The 19,240-nt window shown below is 36.9% G+C and overlaps 1 protein-coding gene across 3 annotated transcripts; it reads left to right on the top strand.

Moving 5' to 3' along the window:
• The first annotated feature begins 9,810 nt into the window (after nt 1-9,810).
• On the top strand, nt 9,811-15,570 carry LOC112775967 (chromatin assembly factor 1 subunit FAS1). Of its 3 annotated transcripts, none has more exons than XR_011876937.1 (9): nt 9,811-10,316; nt 10,511-10,780; nt 11,129-11,210; nt 11,283-11,399; nt 11,623-12,006; nt 12,277-12,443; nt 14,403-14,436; nt 14,527-14,616; nt 15,207-15,570. XR_011876937.1 is itself a non-coding variant. In XM_025819896.3 (9 exons), exons 1-9 carry the CDS (start codon nt 10,012-10,014, stop codon nt 15,230-15,232), a joined length of 1,446 nt encoding a protein of 481 aa, XP_025675681.1. In that variant the 5' UTR covers nt 9,811-10,011; the 3' UTR covers nt 15,233-15,570. The 3 variants fall into 3 exon arrangements, 2 of the variants coding, with proteins under 2 accessions (XP_025675681.1, XP_025675680.1); XM_025819896.3 differs by having other exon boundaries at nt 12,277-12,414; XM_025819895.3 differs by lacking the exon at nt 15,207-15,570 and having other exon boundaries at nt 12,277-12,414; nt 14,527-14,786.
• Nucleotides 15,571-19,240: the final 3,670 nt, after the last annotated feature.

Raw genomic sequence — 19,240 nt, 5'->3', positions numbered from 1 at the left:
GCAGAGAGCTAGCGTTGAACGCCAGTTTGCGTCATTTATTCTTGGCCAAAGTATGGACTATTATATATTTCTGGAAAGCCCTGGATGTCTACTTTCCAACGCAATTGGAAGCGCGCCATTTTGAGTTCTGTAGCTCTAGAAAATCCACTTTGAGTTCAGGGAGGTCAGAATCCAACAGCATCAGCAGTCCTTCTTCAACCTCTGAATCTGATTTTTGCTCAAGTCCCTCAATTTTAGTCAGAAAATACCTGAAATCATAGAAAAACACAAACTCATAGTAAAGTCCAGAAATGTGAATTTAACATAAAAACTAATGAAAACATCCCTAAAAGTAACTAGATCCTACTAAAAACATACTAAAAATAATGCCAAAAAGCATATAAATTATCTGCTCATCAAGGATCACTTTCTTCTCAGCCACTACTTCATAGAAGTGGTCTTGGTGATGAATCTCTCCATCTCCCAAGATTCAGAGGGATTGGCTACTGCCTTTCCTTTCCTCTTTCTAGAGGAGTCTCCAACCTTAGGTGCCATGAATGGTAATGGAAAGAAAAAAAGCTATGCTCTTTCAACACCAACTTAAAACTTTGCTCGTCCTCGAGCAAAAATAGAAGAATGGAGAAGAAGAAGAAGAAAATAGAGAAAGGAAGAGAGAGGGCTCGGTCTTGTGGGGTGGAGAAGGTATGAGAAGTGTGTGTATGTAGGGGAATGAAGAGGGGTATTTATAGGAGTGGGAAGGGCTTGGGTTTGGCCACAGGGTGGGTTGGGGGGGGGGAATTTGATTTTTGAAGTGGGTGGGGGTAGGTGGGAGTTATGATGGTTTGGGAAAATGAAATGAATATGATTGGGCTAGGGTTTTTGGGGAAGTGTGAAAGTAGGTGGGGTTAAGTGGGGTAGGTAGGGTAGTGAAGATTCTGTGGGACCTACAATTCTTGAGAGGCTAGGGAATTCCAGATTCCTTACTTTTCCGCATTGGCGTTTGAACGCCCAGGGGCTGCTCCCTGGCTGGCATTTAACGTCAGCAATGCTTCCCTCTTGGGGTGTTGAACGCACACCTAGGAGGGCTTCCTCACTGGCGTTCAACTTTAACACTCTTTTTGGAGTGTTCTATTTTCACTGCTGTGAATTTTGTCTCTGGACTGATGCACATGATCATGACTCTAAGACTGAAAGAAAAACAAAAATGAAAATAAAATAAAAAGTTGAGTAAAGTTGGATTGCCTCCCAACAAGCACTCTTTTAAAGTCACTAGCTTGACCTTTAGCTCCTTTATGGAGGAGAGTATGGGCTCGCCCTTGATAGTGAATTTTCTACCTGTCCTCTTGACGCGGCAGAAATTTACAGATTAAGAATTATTAAGAAAAATGGCGTTGCAAGTACAGCTCTTAACCAGCAAAAATACACTTGTCAATTTAGAAAAGAGTTGTCACAAATTTTAGAAATAAAATACTGGGAGTATGAGTCCCAGGTCGTCTCCCAACGAGTTTCAGGAAGATGTGCTATTTTACTAATCAGAGGTTTTCCAAAATGGTTTTTTTTAGTTTGATAAACAGGAAATTAAATTAGAGAATTTATGTAATTTAAATAAAATCTCGACCGGGAGAAGATTAATCGGAAGTTCTATCCTTGTTGGAATTTTCTCAAGATCAATCAATAATTAGTAGTTGTTTCCACTTAGTTAACCCTCAACGAATGAGGGAAAATCAAGTTAAAAGTTAACTTCTATTCACAAGTCCTAATCCTCTCCCTTGGGAAGGATTAGAGTTAGTGACTAACAAGCCAACCAACAACGAACCAATTATAATTGAACTCTTGAGTATTCCAACTCAAGGTTCTCCTTTTAATCAACTCCCAATCAAGTGGGAAAACTACTCCATTATCATAAATGTAGACTTTACAAAATAAAAAGGGAAAATAAAAAAAGACATGATAAACAATAATCAAAGAGATCAATTAAAATAAAAATAGTCTTGCATTAATGAACTCTAAAAGTAATCCAATGTTAACTCTGGACAGATTAAGGATATGAAAGAGTAAGTAAAAAGTAAGTAAACAAACTAGAATGACCAAGTCCGGAGGTAGACTCTTCTCAATAACCGAAGCCAAAATCTTCAAATCCTCAATTATGAGTATAGAGAAAAAAACCTAGGGGAAGAGTGAAAATCAGATCTAAAAACTAAAAATTATGCGGAATGAATGTCGTCCTTTGTCTCTGCATGTTCCCTGGCTCTAATCTGCGTATCTGGGCTGAAAACTGGGTTAGAACGCGGCCCAGAATTCACGCTAGCGACTTCTGTAAATTCTGCAGATCGCGCACGCCACGCGATCGCGTCGTCCACGCGTTCGCGTCATCCGCCATTTTTCCGTGCCACGCGTGCGCGTTGTCCACGCATTCGCGTCACTTGTGCAGCTTCCAATCCACGCGGTCGCGTCAGGCACGCGAGCGTGTCACTGCGATTTTCTCCAATTCGCGCGGTCGCGTGAGCCATGTGTCCGCGTCACTTCTCGCTGGTCATCTCCTCAACTTCTTGTGTTCCTTCCATCTTTGCAAGCTTCCTCTTCATTCTCTAAGCCATTCTTGCCCTATGAAACCTGAAACACTTAACACACGGATCACGGCATCGAATGGTATAAAGGAGGATAAAATAAAAAAATATACAATTAAAAGATCTTTAGGAAGCAAGTTTTCAATCATAGAACATTTTTAGGAAGGATTTGTAAATACATGCAAATCATATGAATAAGTGGGTGAAGACTTGATAAAACCACACAATTAAACACAATATAAATCATAAAATAGTGGTTTATCACCTCTCATGAATGAGCTCTACATGCTCCAGAGATAGGACACGACTCACTGTATATGGTAGGACTGGATTCTTAGTGAAGACAACTCTCATGCTAGGTGAAAAGCCTTCAGTTGGGACTTTCTTGTCCCTCCAGCCTTTAGGTACTTTCTTCTTAGTACCTTTGTGCTTAGAGCTTGTTGAAGGCTGCCCAACACCAAACTTAGAATTGATGTCTGGAGGCTCTGCAGAGCTCTACACAGAAAGAGAGGGTTGGCACACTAGGTGTTGCACTGTTATCTCTCTTTTAAAAGGAGAATTAGGATGAGGCATCTTGAATAAGATGTGATCCTCCCCTAACTTTAGGGTTAGTTCTCCCTTAGCCACATCAATGATATCATTAGCTGTAGTTAGGAAAGGTCTTCCAAGGATGACACAGTCATCCTCATCCTCTCCTATGTCCAAGACAGTGAAGTTTGCAGGAATGTAATGGTTTTCAACTTTAACCAAGACATCCTCCACTAAGTCATATGGCTTCTTCATGGTCTTGTCTGCCGTCTCTAAAGAGACATGTGTAGCTTGTACCTCAAGGATTCCCAGCTTCTCTATTACAGAGAGTGGCATGAGGTTGATGCTTGACCCTAGGTCACATAGAGCCTTTTCAAAGGTCATAGTGCCTATGGTGCAAGGAATCAGAAAGCGTCCAAGATCTGGAAGCTTCTGAGGTAGCTCTTGCTGAACCAAAGCATGGAGTTCTTTGGTAAGCAGTGGAGGTTCTTCCTCCAGAGGCTTTGTACCAAATAACTTGGTATTTAGCTTCATTAGAGCTCCTAGAAAATGAGCAACTTGCTCTTCTCTGGTGTCTTCATCCTCACTTGAGGATGAGTAGTCATCAGAACTTATGCACTGCAGAAGTGCATTCAAAGGAACCTCAATAGTCTTTATGGTTTCCTTTGATTCTGGGCTAGAGGGTTCTTGAGTGGGCTTTGAGCACTCAAAAGGTGTGCTTTGGTTAGCGTTCAACGCCAACTCTGTTAGCTTATTGGGTGTTGAATGCCCTTGCTGTCCATCCTGACTGGCGTTTAACGCCAGTCCCTCTAGCATTCTGGGCATTGAACGCCCAGTGAGGGGTTCCTCACTGGCGTTCAGCGCCAGAATGGCTACCTGGTTGGGCATTGAACGCCCAGCCAGTGAACGCCAGCTTTTCTGCCAGGATGGGCGTTAAACGCCCAGTGAGGGCTTCCTCACTGGCGTTTAACGCCAGGCTTGCTGCCATTGTGGGCGTTGAACGCCCAGTGAAGGCTTCTTCACTGGCGTTCAACCCCTTCCCACTCTCCTTCAATTCGGCCTCAACCTCCATGGTTATGGACTTGCACTCTTTTCTAGGATTAACTTCTGTATTACTGGGAAGAGTTTCATGAGGCATCTCAGGGATCTTCTTGCTCAGTTGACCAACTCGTACCTCCAAGTTTCTAATGGAGGACCTTTTTTCATTAATGAAACTATGAGTGGTCTTAGTGAGGCTGGAGACTAGAGTGACTAAGTCAAAAAGGCTCTGCTTAGAGGTCTCTATATTCCCTTGAGAAGATGGGAATGGTGGTCTGTTATTGAACCTATTCTAGTTCTTACCATCTTGGTTGTTATTGAAACCTTGCTGAGGTTTCTGTTGATCCTTCCATGAAAGGTTAGGATGATTTCTCCATGAAGGGTTGTAAGTGTTTCCATAGGGTTCTCCTATGTAATTCACCTCCTCCATGGTGGGTTGATCAGGATCATAAGCTTCTTCTTCAAGAGAAGCTTCCTGAGTACTGCCAGCTGCAGTTTGCATCCCAGTTAGATGTTGAGAGATCATGTTGACCTGTTGGGTTAAGATCTTATTCTGAGAGATTCCATGGTTTACAGGATTTCTTTCAAAAGTGTACATGAACTGGTTGTTAGCAACCATTTCAATGAGTTCTCTAGCTTCTGCAAGCGTTTTCTTCAAGTGAAGAGATCTACCTGCAGAGCTGTCCAATGAAATTTTGGACATCTCAGACAAATCATCATAGAACACGCCTATGAGGGACCATTCTGAGAGCATGTCAGGAGGACATCTCCTGATCAGTTGCTTGTATCTTTTCCAAGCTTCATAGAGGGATTCACCTTCTCTTTGTCTGAAGGTTTGAACTTTCACTCTAATCTTGCTCATCCTTTGATGAGGAAAGAACTTAGCCAGAAAAGCATTAACTAGTTTTTCCCAATAGTCAAGACTCTCTCTAGGCTGGGCATCCAGCCAGAACTTAGCTCTGTCTCTTAAGGCAAAGGGAAAGAGCATTAGCTTGAAGACTTCAGGATTAACTCCATTAGTCTTTATAGTATCATAGATATGTAAGAATTATGCTAAGAACTGATGTGGATCTTCCAGTGGAAGTCCATGAAATTTGCAGTTCTGCTGCAGAAGAGAGACTAACTGAGGCTTAAGCTCAAAATTGTTAGCTCCAATGGCAGGTACATCAATGCTTCTACCATAAAAGTCAGAGATAGGCATGGTGAAGTCACCAAGGACCTTTCTAGGCTCCTGTTGTGGTTCGGCTATGTCCCCTGTTTCTTGTTCAAAACTTTCTGAAAGGACTCTTCCGGAGTGTTGTGCTTTAGCTAGTTGTAAACGCCTCTTTAGAGTCTTCTCAGGTTCAAGATCAGGAGTCAAGAGGGATTCTTTATCCCTGTTCCTGATCATAAACAAGAAGATAAAAAAATAAAAAATAAATAAATAAAAGAGGTATAAGAAAAAATACCTTGGAAATAGTATATAAGAGTAAATAAAAGAGGAAAGAATAAAAGAAAGAAGAAGAAAAGAAATCACAAGAAAGCTTTTTGTACCACTTGGATAAAAGAGCTTCAAGTGAGATGTGAGGAAAAAAGGAAAGAAGATAAAGAATTCTAGGTAAAGAGAGGGAAGTAGAGTTCGAATAAATAGAGATGAGAAGAGAAGAAGTATAAATAGAAAAAGTAAATAAGAATTAAAATAATTTTTTTATTTTTTAATTAATTAGTTTTCGAAAATTATGGTTAATAATTTAATAATATTTTAAAATTTAAATGTTGACTTTCGAAAAATAGAAGGGAGAGAAGAGAGAAATTTTTGAAATTTAAGAGAGAAGAGAGTTAGTTAGGTGGTTTTGAAAAATAAGAGAGAGAAGAAGAGAGATGATTTTCGAAAATTAAGGAAGAGAAGAGTTAGTTAGGAAGTTTTGAAAAAGATGAGAGAGAAGATAAGATATTAATTGAGAAAAAATAAAAATAAAAATAAAAATAAAAGATAAGATGAGAAAAGATTTGAATTTTAAAAATAAGATAAGAAATTAAAAAGTTTTTGAAAAAGATATGATTTGAATTTTGAAAAAGAGAAGATAATATTTTTAAATTTTGAAAAAGATATGATAAGTTTTGAAAAAGATAAGATTTTGGATATGATTTTTTATTTTGAAAAATTTGATTTTTGAAAACTTAACAACTAAAATATGATAAGATAAAATTTTAAAAATTGAAATCTGAATTTTTATTAGTATTTTTGAAAATTATAGTTAAAATTAGTTAGAAAAGATATTTTTTATTTTTTTGAATTTTATGATGAAAGAGAAAAACACACAAGACTCAAGAACACCTTGAAGACTCACAAGAACACGAAGAACAAAATTTAAAGACTCAAAGAACTCAAGAACATAAAAAGAACACCAAACTTAAAATATTTAGAAAACCAAAACAAAATTTTCGAAAAACACAATAAAATAAACAAGAAAATACCAAACTTAAAAATTGAAACAAGATTTGAACAAAGAAAAATTATTTTTGAAAAGTTTTTAAAAAGAAGGACTCAAAGAAACAACAATTACCAAGAACATGAACACAACGCTCTAGCCAATTGAACTACAAAAATGAAAATATTTTTGAAAAAGGTTTTTAAATTTTTGAAAAATTGAAGAAGGAAAAAATAAAAATAAAAGACTCAAATCAAAGTTAGACTCAATAAGAACATAAATTGAACAAAGAAAAGAAAAATATTTTTGAAAGATTTTTAGAAAGAAAGACTTAAAGAAAACACAAGACTCAACAAGAACATTAACACTGTGACTCAAACAATAAAGCAGAGGATGCCAAAAATAAACTATATATAAAAAATGTTTTTGAAAAAGGGTTTTAAAATTTTTGTAATTGAAAAACAAAAAACCGGAAAGACTCAAACAAAATCAAAGATCAAACAAAGAAAAGAAAAATATTTTTTTTGAAAAAGCTTTTAATGAATTTTCGAAAATTTTAGAAAAGAAAATAAAATAAAAGACTCAATTAAAACAATGTAAAATAAACTATCTGATCTAGGGAGCAAGACAATCCTTCAGTTTATCCAAACTCAACAATCCCCGGTAACGGCGCCAAAAACTTGGTGCACATGTACGCAAACCCCACACTGTTCATACAGCAGCAGTACCAGCAAGTGTACTGGGTCGTCCAAGTAATACCTGAGCGAGTCAGGGTTGATCCCACGAGAATTGTGGTTTGAAGCAATCAATGGTTGTCTTGCAGGTCTTAGTCAGGCGGAATCAGAAGGAGTTGGATTATATTATGTAAATCTTGAATGACTATATGTCATAAATAATTGGAAGTTAGGTAGAAATAAGGATAGGAATAGAGTTGAGAGTCGGAGTTGCTTTGTCTTTCTAAATGAACTCTGGTATTACTGTCTTCCTTGCTTGTGAATGATCTTCTTCTATGGCAGGCTGTAAGTGATCAAAGCCATTGTCCGTGGTCATTGATCTCCTCTGCTACAGGTCAAACGCCATTGCCCGTGGTCATTCAATCTAACGGAGGGTGAAGCTCTAGCAAGTCATTCTCTTGGCGATCCTACTCAAAACGCCACAGACAAGGTCGAATCTTTCGGATCAGAGACTGCTTCTTTGGATTCTAGCCTATACCACGGAGACCCTAATCTCACTGGAAATCAGCTGAATTGGTGTCTCGAGAAGTCCCCAACGAAGTCGTGGATTAACCGTATGAGAAATGTATAAACATAGCTGTTGGCTCGTGTTTTCCTTCCAAGTATTCACACAAACCCAAGTAGACGCGGGTGTCTGTTAGGCACGTTCGTCTTAATGTGATGAACAGAGCTAATTTTTCAGATCATCCTATTCACCATGATGAATATCGGATATACATTTTAGAGATTGATCAAACACGGATCGAAGAAGAAATAGTAATACTTTTATTAATTCATAGGACTCAACAGGACTCCTCCCCTCAACCTAAGAGGTTTAGAAACTCATACTAAAGTAAAAACAATGATAAAACGTGTATGATGGTAAAAAGTGTCTCCAAGAAGGTCTTAAATTACATAGATCAAATCCTTTAAATACTACACAAATGACTAGTAAGGGTAAAACAGTTTATTTAGTGCTAAAATCCACTTCTGGGGCCCACTTTGTGAGTGTTTGGGCTGAGTTTTGATGAAATCCACGTGTTTAGGCTTCCTTGGGCGTTGAACTCCAGTCCTGGCACTTTTTGGGTGTTGGACTCCAGCTTGGAATTCCTTTCTGGTGCTGGACGCCAGAACTAGTCAGATGGCTGGCATTGAACGCCAGTTTTGGGCCTTCTAATCCGAAGCAAAGTATGGATTATTATATATTGCTGGAAAGCTCTGGAAGTCAGCTTTCCATAGCCATTGAGAATGCTCCATTTGGACTTCTGTAACTTCAGGAAAGCTCTTCCGAATGCAGGCAGGTCAGATTTGGACAACATCTACAGTGCTTTCTCTGTCTCTGAATCAGACTTCTGCTCCAACTCCTCAATTTCATCCAGAAAATACCTGAAATTTTCCAAAAACACAAAAAGTTATAGTAGAATCAAAAAATGTGAATTTAACACTAAAATATATAAAAACTCAATAGAAACTAGACAAAAACTACTAAAAATTATATGAAAATGATGTCAAAAAGCGTATAAAATATCCGCTCATCAAGTATGTGAGAAGATAGCTAAGATTTCAGAGTTATTTATTTTTTCGGATTAAGATTTCTTACCAATTATTTTAATCATGCAAGATTCATTTCATGGCAAACTGTAATTGACTAAACCCTAATTCCTTAATGATTTAGTCTCCTCTAATCTAATCAACTGCCAATTCCTTGGTCACTTAATATAAATTACAGGGTTAGGTTCAATTATAGTATATTGGCCACAAAACCCTAATTACCCAAATATAAGAGGATTATATGTCACGTATCTCATTAAGTCCAAGCAATTAGTGGTTTAGGAAGAATTTACTTTCAAGCTATTATTCAAGTGAGATAACTTTTCCAAGAATCAACAAGAATTCATGTAGAATGAGAATTATTTTCCAATATAATCAAATTCATGAGATGAAGAACGAAAGTAATCCTTGAAATTAAATCAATTTTCCCATCGGTGCTAGCAACCTATACGGGACCCTTCCGATCTTTTTTCTCCCGCTACCACCGACGCTACTCAATATCAGACTCTTCAGTTCAGACCAAGAATTTACTCACCGGATACGCAACAAAATGCCATTCTCACACTCAAATATAACCCCATTATCACTATTTTCATTTGGCAATTTGGATACACACTTACAACTAAATATTCACTACTACTAGACATTTTGACTTATTTTCGGAAGAAATAGGTAGAGAAGTAGTAAAATATTTGTGGAGAATACAAAGGGTTGCACATCCTTTTATAACTGTTGAAAATTTGTCTTTACGTATTTCATTTACAATGTAAATGTCATAATTATTTACGTATCTCATTTACAGTGTAAATGAGATAAAATTACACGTATTTTCTTTATACTATAAATAATATATACACTTCATTTTTATCAACGAGATAAGTGATCCGATGTATTTTGATCAAAACACTACAAATTATTTATTTTGGTAAATAAAATATTTATTTTATTTATTTAATAAAAAAACCGGAATATACACAATACACTCATCTTGAATAAAACTCATATACGCAACCGAAGCAACACGTGGCGCCTAAGTGAGGCACGGTAACAAAAAACCAGCACCGTTAGTCAGGTACCGCACCCAAAATCAGTTGGCGCGAAACTCCACGCCAACACGCAGTGCCACTCACCCTCTCCACATTCACCTTTCTCAAACAAACTAGGGTTCAAGCATCGAAAATCTTCACATAAAAAACCTCGTGAACTTTTTCTGTTTCTGTAAAAATGGTTTCGAAGGGTGACGGGGCGGAAGTCGGCGAAAACAAGAAGCAGAAGAAGAGAAAGAACAATGAAGGAGAAACCGAAAGGCAACGACGTCGTCGAGAGAAAGAAGAATCTAAAGAGAAGGAAAAACTTTCTTTGCAAAAGCAAGCCGATATCATGTACAAGTTTCTCAATAGAACCAAAACTAGCGATCGAAATGACCAACACTTCAATACAAAGATCGAAACTCCGTTTGATTCAGCTACACTATCGATGGATGCTACCCTTCATTCTGGTCCTGAATTTTCCAGTGAGGACATTCGCAAGTGAGTTTTTTTAGAATTTATTTTATCTAAGATAATTTATGTTTGGTAATTACTTTAGACGCAAGGAAAGTAAATCAATTTTGTAGGATAAAATTAATTTTGAGAGCTAGAAATCAAACAACATCATAACTAGTAAAATCATCTTTACCTCTTCGCTGAATCAATTCTAAGCCTTCCATTGTATGGGTTTGCAGGGCACAGATTTCGATGTGGCGTGATTTGAGTAAATCGGTTCGATCAAAGAGGAGTCAGAGGTGGGGTATACGATTGAAACCTAAGTTTGAACTTTATAAGGAGCTTAAGCTTCGACCTACTGTAAGAGTGGCTCATTATGGTGACTTGATATTGGAGGAGCATGCAGAACGTTCTCTTCTTGATGTGAAGATGAACCAGCATGGGAAACAGTTATTTCAGTTTGATCATAGTCCAAGACCTGCCTTTTATGGTATTTGGGACAAGAAAAGGTGACGTAATGACGTTCTTCTACTTCCTTATTGGATTTCAGTTCCTCTATTAGAACCTTTCCTGTAAGTAACTTGGAATAGAAACATATTCAGGCCTTTCTACAAATGAGTATTCTTTTTCTTCATTTTTTCCTTACCTCTTATCTTTCTTTACATTTCTATGGTATCTTTTTTCTATGGAATATACTTACTTTGCTATAAAGAAGTGTTATCTGATGAGTGGTGTTATTAATGTTGTCCATCACATGTTTGTTGCTATATATATTGCCACATCTAGAGAAATTGGAGCCGAGACTCCTTGATTACTTTTATTGATTTTGAAATTGCTTATACGCACGTTATTTCCAGTCAAGTTGTTGGACCACGCCATCCTTTTAGGAAGGATTCCATCTTGGATTATGATGTCGACAGCGACGAGGAATGGAAAGAGGTACTTAAAATCCTTGTATTCAATTTAAATAAATGTATGGTGGATGTTATTTTCTGATTCTTTCTTTTCTAGGTGGATCCTGGTGAAAGCCTGTCAGGTTATGACCAAGATGAAGAGGAATGTTCAACATCTGATTATGAAATTTGTGGTGGGTATTTTGTTCCTGATGGATATCTCTCAGAAGATGAGGTACAGTATTGGTGCTTATATTGTTGCATTTGCTATTTGAATTTTCTCATTTCAGTCATTGGAAGTACGTAAGGGACTTTCTCACAAAAAAATAAAAGTATGAGTGATTTTTGGTGTGTTGCATTTATGCATATTTACTTGCCAATTCCAAGGGCAATCATACCTTCAGTACCTGAACTAACAACCTGAACTGTTTTTTAGTCAACCTATTTATTATATGTAGGGTGCACATGTGGATAAAATGGAAACAAATGTTGACATTGATGGAGCTGAGAACTTACCAAAAGGCAAGGATGATGTAGAGAGGGATGAGTTCTGTGCTTTGCTTCAACAACAGAAGAATCTAAATAATTTGATAAAGATTGCTCTTGGAAAAAATAAGCCATTGATTATAACAAATTTCATGCATGAGATGAGATCGGGTCAAGATAATGGTACTATTAAGTCAGAGCAGATTTGGTTGCAATACTTGAGTTTTCATGTAATTTCTGCCATAGATATATCTGTGAATCATTTTCAAGATGAGGACCAAAAACGCTCCAGCGGAGGCAGTGTCGCTCCGGTATGTGATGATGATGCTATTCCGGAATCGAATCTTCCTCTCATTGTAAGTTGTGCATTTTTTAATTGTACCAGTATCCTTGGGAAGCTGCATGGTTTGAGAAGGCTTAAGATCAACATTTCTTTATAATGATAATTAGGAATTTAGGATTTGAGTTAGTGTTATTTTCAGAGGCTTTAGTCACAATCATCTTATGTTTCCCGTAATTGGTTTGTTACGATAGCCCATCCCTTTTTGTCTTGCTCTTTTGAATTTGCAGCTAATCTGTGGAGCTGCATTCAAATATATCAGCATATAGTGATATTTTCTTTTCAGGTGGCTGCCATTCAGACTTATCCTAGGAGCTTAAGTAAAGTGTTGAAGTCTTTGAAACGAAGATTTCCTTCTGCCTCAAAACATTTACTGAAGGATAAAGTGTGTGAGATATCAAACTATGTTGATAACTGTTTGCAGGTTTGTGACAGTGGAGATTCCAAATTCTTGTGAGTACTGCTAATTTTTATAATGTGAATAATCCAAATGATAATAGATTGGATTCTGAGAAAAGGGAAAATATTCAAGGACTAATAAATGGATACGGCTGTCAAATGATAAATGCTGACATTAGACTTGCTACTGAATATTAGCCTATAGTGGATTCATCATGTTTGAAATTTTAACATCGAATGACACCTGTACAGTTATGAACCCATCCTAGGTGTGTTAAGTAGGATTGTTCCCTGAAGGATAAAACCTTGCATCTATTGTGGGTTTCCATGAACTTAACCCCAACGATAAATTTTGGAGTTGATGACCTATAGTGGCTAAATACAGTGTGGCAGTGATAAGTTTGGAATTGTTTGTAGATTATTTTTATGAACATGATTCAGATGAACCAAAAGCCACCTATTGTGGTTATTAGAATTGTCAACAAAATCTGGCAAATTGGATTTGCCATCTCTTGATCATATTTGCAGTCAGGAAAAGGAATTCTTATGTTGTCTTTAACTCGAAGATTAGATATTTTTAATGTATGTACAGTTTTCACCAGACGGAATCTTCTGATAAGATTAGTCCAAAGCATTTTAAGAGTAACTTTTTCCAAACCCTTGTTCTCATAAAGTCAAAAAAAGTTAACATTGCATAATTAAGCACTGATTGCTTGTGTTAGGGTTAATATATCAAACCAGATCATATTTCATCCTTTTCTGTTAGTCATTAAAATGGTCTTGTGTAAGGATTTTGCTGGAAAATAACTTTGGTAAACATCATCTGATTTCAAGAAAATCTTGATAAAAAGATTTTTAATAAGAATTGTTTATGCATCAACATGAATTTATAAATTTGTAAATATGGTTTTAGAGGGGAAAAAGAAAAGCAAAAAGACTAAACAAACAACAATAACAACAACAATAACAAAGCCTTGTCCCACTAAGTGGGGTCGGCTACATGAATCAAACGACGCCATTGTGCTCTGTCTTGTATCATGTCTACAGAGAGACCATTTACATGTAGATCTCGTTTGACCACCTCATGGATGGTCTTCTTAGGTCTTCCTCTGCCTTTCGCCCTTTGTCCATCATCCATCTCATCTACTCTCCTGACTGGATGTTCTATCGGTCTTCTTCTCACATGTCCAAACCACCTGAGACGCGATTCAACCATTTTTTCCACAATGGGTGCTACTCCAACTCTCTCCCTTATATCTTCATTCCTTATTTTATCCAATCGCGTATGACCACTCATCCATCTCAACATCTTTATCTCTGCCACACTCAGCTTATGTTCGTGCTCCCCTTTAGCCGCCCAACACTCCGTACCATACAACATAGCTGGTCTTATAGCGGTGCGATAGAATTTACCTTTAAGTTTTAAAGGCACTTTTTTGTCGCATATAAAACCAGATGCACTCCGCCATTTTGACCAACCTGCTTAGATTCTATGATTTATATCCTGTTCAATCTCTCCATTATCCTGTATGATGTACTCAAGATATTTAAAACTTTTAACTTTTCGTAGGATGTTTTCTCCAATCTTCACCTCTATATTGGGTTTTTTCCCTTTTCAAACTGAACTTACATTTCATATATTCCGTCTTGCTACGGCTAAACGAACAACAAAAAGACTAAACAAACAACAAAAAAAAAACTCTAATACCTATATTTATTTTAGTGATGTTTATTGCTTTTGCAAATGCTTAGAAAAATTAAAACATGCTCAAAATATGTGTTTTAAAAGCTTTTCAAGAAGCTTATACAAACAACTGCAAAATACTAGAATGGTTCTTATTTGAACAGCAACATAGCACATAAGTGTCTATTTTGTGCATCATTCTTAAATTATTGTCATACCCCTTTGAATTTGATTTTGATTTTTTTAATAAAAGCCAACTCTATCTTGATCGAGTATGACTAGGACCGCGTTCGTAGCTATGTTGAATTTATGGTTTCATTTTTGACCAGGTGAAGAAAGAAGTTCTAGTTAAGCTTGGTCTAGGTAATTTTCATTGTCTCAAGCACTTGACTATTGACATCAATTCTTTCTGCAGATGTTTTTCTTAACTAAATTTTTTGGTTGCACTGATAGATCAGGGTTGTTCAAAATCGGAATCAAGGAGCAGGACTGTGCATTCTTCAAGAAGTTGCTTTCCATCTACTAGTGACATCCTGAAACCTGGTGAAATTCTAATCCTATCATCCCAATAATCAGGTTATGTTATTCATGAATTAGTGCAGAGTTATTCTTGTAATCTAGAAGGTCCTTTTTCAATAGGATATGATTGGTTTGGGATATTAAACTCGCCTTGAGGATGATACTCCTGTCCTTTAACATTGTTTTCTTTTCTATGGGGCATGAAATATAGATGGTAAGCATATAAGTGTAGGGAATGCATGAGATCTTATCTAATTATCAAAAATGAGAAGAAAAATTATATTAAAACCCTAAATCCTAAATGTAATGACATGTTTGGCATAAATGAGGTTTTAGAGACTTGTACTGTTATTACTATTTTTGAATTGGCCACATGATGGCTGAAACCTGAAAGTATACTTTACAATGGGCTGGTAGTTAACTATTTAACAGATATTTAATTTCTTTTGTTGTTATATTATTAACTGTAAATTTTGCAGGAGAGTTTCTACTGGTTCCTTTAACAAACAATGATTACACGGCAGTTTTAACCCCTTTTTGTTGATATATTTTAATAACTTTTAGAGTTTGCAGTAGAGTTTCTACAGGATCCTTTAACGAATATTACCTTGCAGGTGATAATAAGAAAAAACAGACCTAGTAACTCAACTGCAAAAGAATGGAGATTGAGCATATTTTTAGAGAAGCAAATGTGGGTGGTTGACATTTTGACTATAACAGCTATTTTAAGAATAGCTAAGGATTTCTTTTTGTATATAGGGAAACATCCTTTCTTTGAATTCACTGATGTCACTAACTAGTAATTCTCCTCTGTATTGCTCTATGTTGTATTTTTTGGGATGTATAGCTAGATGTATAGTGATTAGGCCAGTTTAGTTGCAGAATACTAGTTGTCCTTTAGCTTTTTGTATGATACTTCCAATACTATTCCCGTTTCACAAAGGCACAAGTAAGATGGTTTTAGCTTTATTTGTTGTATTTATAGGTGTCACTAATTCTTTTCAAGTTTTAGACCTTATATAGGATGTCTTCTACTATTTTAGGTTTTAAAGAAAGGTAAATCGTAGTAATCTTTAGCAAGCATGAATGAACTTTCATCTTAAAGCGTGGGTGCTATTATCAGCTTATGTACTACACCATGGCTTACAAAAAGGGAGGAAAAATGACAGTGTAACGTGTTGCATCACTATTTCCTTCTTATGGTATTCGAGAACTCCTTTTAGTATTGACCAAAGTGCATATCGATATTTGAGCTTTTGGTTTTGTTTATTTGTTCTTAGAGTTTGATGATGGAGCATTATTATAAATCTCCCCCTAAGCATTCTTCTTAAATCTTAATACTTCAAAGAAGTAAAAGGAAAATGAATTGTGTGTCTTAAAATATCAAAAAGGTTATTACTTCTTCATATATTACTATATTAGTAATTGAGAGGAAAAACAATTTAGATAAATTTAAATAACATAAGGTTTGGATGTACTATTTTATGTTTGATAATAATTGATAAAAAATAAAATAAACATAGTGATTCTTAAGTACTTTTAGCTGTCAATAATGATCATTACAAGTTACAATGTTGGTTCCCCGTGATCGTTTCATTACAATAAATTCACATTGGTCTCATCGAAGAACCAACATATTATCCATTACCCTTAAAACCATAACGGAAGAAGAAAACTTTGCTGTATTATCAATTGCAATAAAACAATAATGGCCTCTTCTTTTGCTTCTGCGGCATCAACCACTCCTTCAGCTATTATTTCTCCCAATTACATTTGCAAATGCTCTTCATCATCTTCGTGTATGCTCTCTTTCCACCTTTCTCATAAAACCATGTTACCATTGTTCACCAAGGTATAATCTCTCCTATATTACTGCCACCAATTATATTTAATGGGGGTGTTACGTTATTTTTTGACAAACAAATTGAAAAGGAATGAATATTATAATATAGATTATAGTCAATTTAACTCCATCTTCAATTGGTGGCAGATTATAGTTAATTTAGTTCCATCTTCAATTGTAGGTACCACCACCTAGTCGGATCGTATTGCCTAGAGTTAAGGTCGAACCTGATGATGTTAGTATCTTTCATTGGCCCTCAATTGAAAATGCGCTTTCGGAGGCATTATATCACCTCTTGAACAAGCTTTTGGGCTCCATTTTTGTCTCCAAAATTACAACGATCGATAGTTCCTCAAATGCTACGGTTGATAACAAAACCATTTCAGAGGTAGCAAGGAGTGTAGACAATGATGCCAAGACAAGATCAAGTGAAGGAGTTTTGGCAACTGAAGAATCAATCTCTAATTTTATAACTCATGTTGCTAGCCTTGTCAAGTAAAATTAAATTTATAAAGCGTATTTTAAGTTTGGTACTTGAATAACTATTAGCTTTAAAACATGGTTGGACGAAAATAATGAAATTTTGTGCAGGTTGGTTGATTCAAGACACATTGTAGAATTACAATTGAAGAAGCTTGACTGTGAAGTAATAATAAGGAAACAGGAGGCTATGCCTCAACCACAAGCTCCTACCGAGGTTGCCATGTTGAATTGCCACCACACACCTTCGCCACCACCGGTAGTGTGACCTATCCCACATGATCCAACCTTCCTGGTGAATCTATGATAGCACTAGAATAGATTTATAACTATCTATCAATGCAGAAGATAGATTAATTGATTCTTGAAAACCAATTATTGTAAAAAGTGAAACAACAGTATCTTAGCTTCTCATCCTCACGCAAACATCAGAATCTTACCAAATTTAAGAGGAGTTTCCAATGCACATTCCTTGAATTCATCGTTAGCCACTTGAGTAAATGTTGTTTCCTTTTGTAATTTTAAGAGGTTTTGTTTTTTGCTTTTGTTTGTTTGTTTATTTTTTTTTAAACACACTCCAGTCCCTTCATAAATTTCCATATTATCTGTAAGTAGGGGTGCACAGACCCGGCCCGGCCCGAAGGCCCGGCCCGGTCTCGAATACTTTAGGGACTAATTTGGTGTGATTTCATCGGGTCTAGGGTCGGGTACGGGTCTCAAAAATAGACCTGGTTATTATTTTGGGTCGGGTCCGTGCCATAGCTCGGGTCACCCGAAGTCGGCCCGGTGGCCCGGTCATCATACACAATTAATATTTTGTGTTATTAGTGATAGATCATGACTATTCTTATGTGGAATTTAAGTATTGTAAACCTTAATATTTTGTGTTATTAGTCATTATAAGACTATAAATTAATATTTTATGTTTAGAATGCATAAGACTTTAGACTAATACATAAGATTGTGTTATTTGTATTGATTTAAATATTTGGTATTATTAGACAATATTAGTATTGATTGTGGTTATGCTTTAATTTTGAAGAAGGGTTGGTTCTTGTTATATTTTTCTAAGTGAATTTTACCATGTTAACTAATAGTTGGAGTCTTGGAAATTTGAATTTTTTTACATGCTAGCTTACAAGAAGATATCAACGTAATGTAATGTTAACGGCCCGGTTTTTACCCGGTTTTCACCCGGTATAATTGTGGCCCGAAAGTGTATTGGTTTCATCGGGTCTAGGACCGGGTTCGGGTCTAATAAATAGACCCGGTGTATATTTCGGGTCGGGTCTGGGTCACATCAAACCCGGCTTCACCCGGCCCATGTGCACCCTTATCTGTAAGGGATGTCACTCGTACGGGTTGTGAGGGGGTTGAGAATTGGCCGGTCTTGATGGCGACGGGTGGGACTCTTGGAGCAGCGGGGGGTGGTACCTGAGAAGATACTCCAACGCTCAAATCAGAATGGATCCAAGAGGTAGGTGAGAGTTGAGAATGTGTAACATACTTGAGGGGGTCTCTGACTCCCCTTTATATAGCTTGAGGTAGTTATCTTATCTTATGTTGTTTAGCTAAGAGAGGAATTTGAATTTGAATGTTGGGTTAGGATATTGGTGGTTATTGATTTGCTTTGGGCCGTAAGGGTGGCCCAACCTAGGATAACCGGGTTTGGTAACCGTTCCGAGGAAGGACCCCGAGATCAGGTCCAGAACAGTTGCCCCCGGAGCGAGAGAGTGAGGGTGCTCAATCTCCGTCGCTAGAGCTTTGGTCTAGCCGTGTAGCTGTGAACTCGGCGCTGAGGGCATCGTTCGGGTTCTGCGAGCAAGGTCGGAAAACCGTGGAGTGCCTTGGACGTCCCATCGCCTGTCCGTTGCTTTTTCCGAAGGATAGTTTCGCCAGTTGCAGTTTTCTAGGTGTTATAGTGACGCTTTTAATGCCAGGGTTTTTTGGACTCTCTTTCCAACTTTGTCCTTTGAGCCTTCATGTTTTACTTGAAAAGTTGGGGGTTTTGTATGTAACCGTCTCTTTGTTATGTACCTCTTTGCTTCATGACTCCCTCTTCTTCTTCCATTTTCGCTGATTTTCATACCTTCTTTCTGCTGCTTGCATTTTGGCTGGTCTCATCCGTGCGTTGTGCGTTTGCTTGTCTGTTTTTCGTGTTGTTCCTTCTTTCTTTGTTTACTTCAAACAACCAGGTTAGTATTTTGCTCTATACCTTCCTTCTTTGCTTACTTGTTTGTTTTTTCTATGTTTTGCTTCCGATTGTTCTTGTTTCTGCGTTTCTCTAATTTTGGGTTCTTTATCTGACTGGGAGTGGTACAGAAT

The sequence above is a fragment of the Arachis hypogaea genome, chromosome 19, assembly GCF_003086295.3.
Source record: "Arachis hypogaea cultivar Tifrunner chromosome 19, arahy.Tifrunner.gnm2.J5K5, whole genome shotgun sequence".
Classification (NCBI taxonomy): Eukaryota; Viridiplantae; Streptophyta; class Magnoliopsida; order Fabales; family Fabaceae; genus Arachis; species Arachis hypogaea.
The sequence above is the reverse complement of the archived record's forward strand: the minus strand, read 5'-3'. Positions and strand labels throughout refer to the sequence as shown.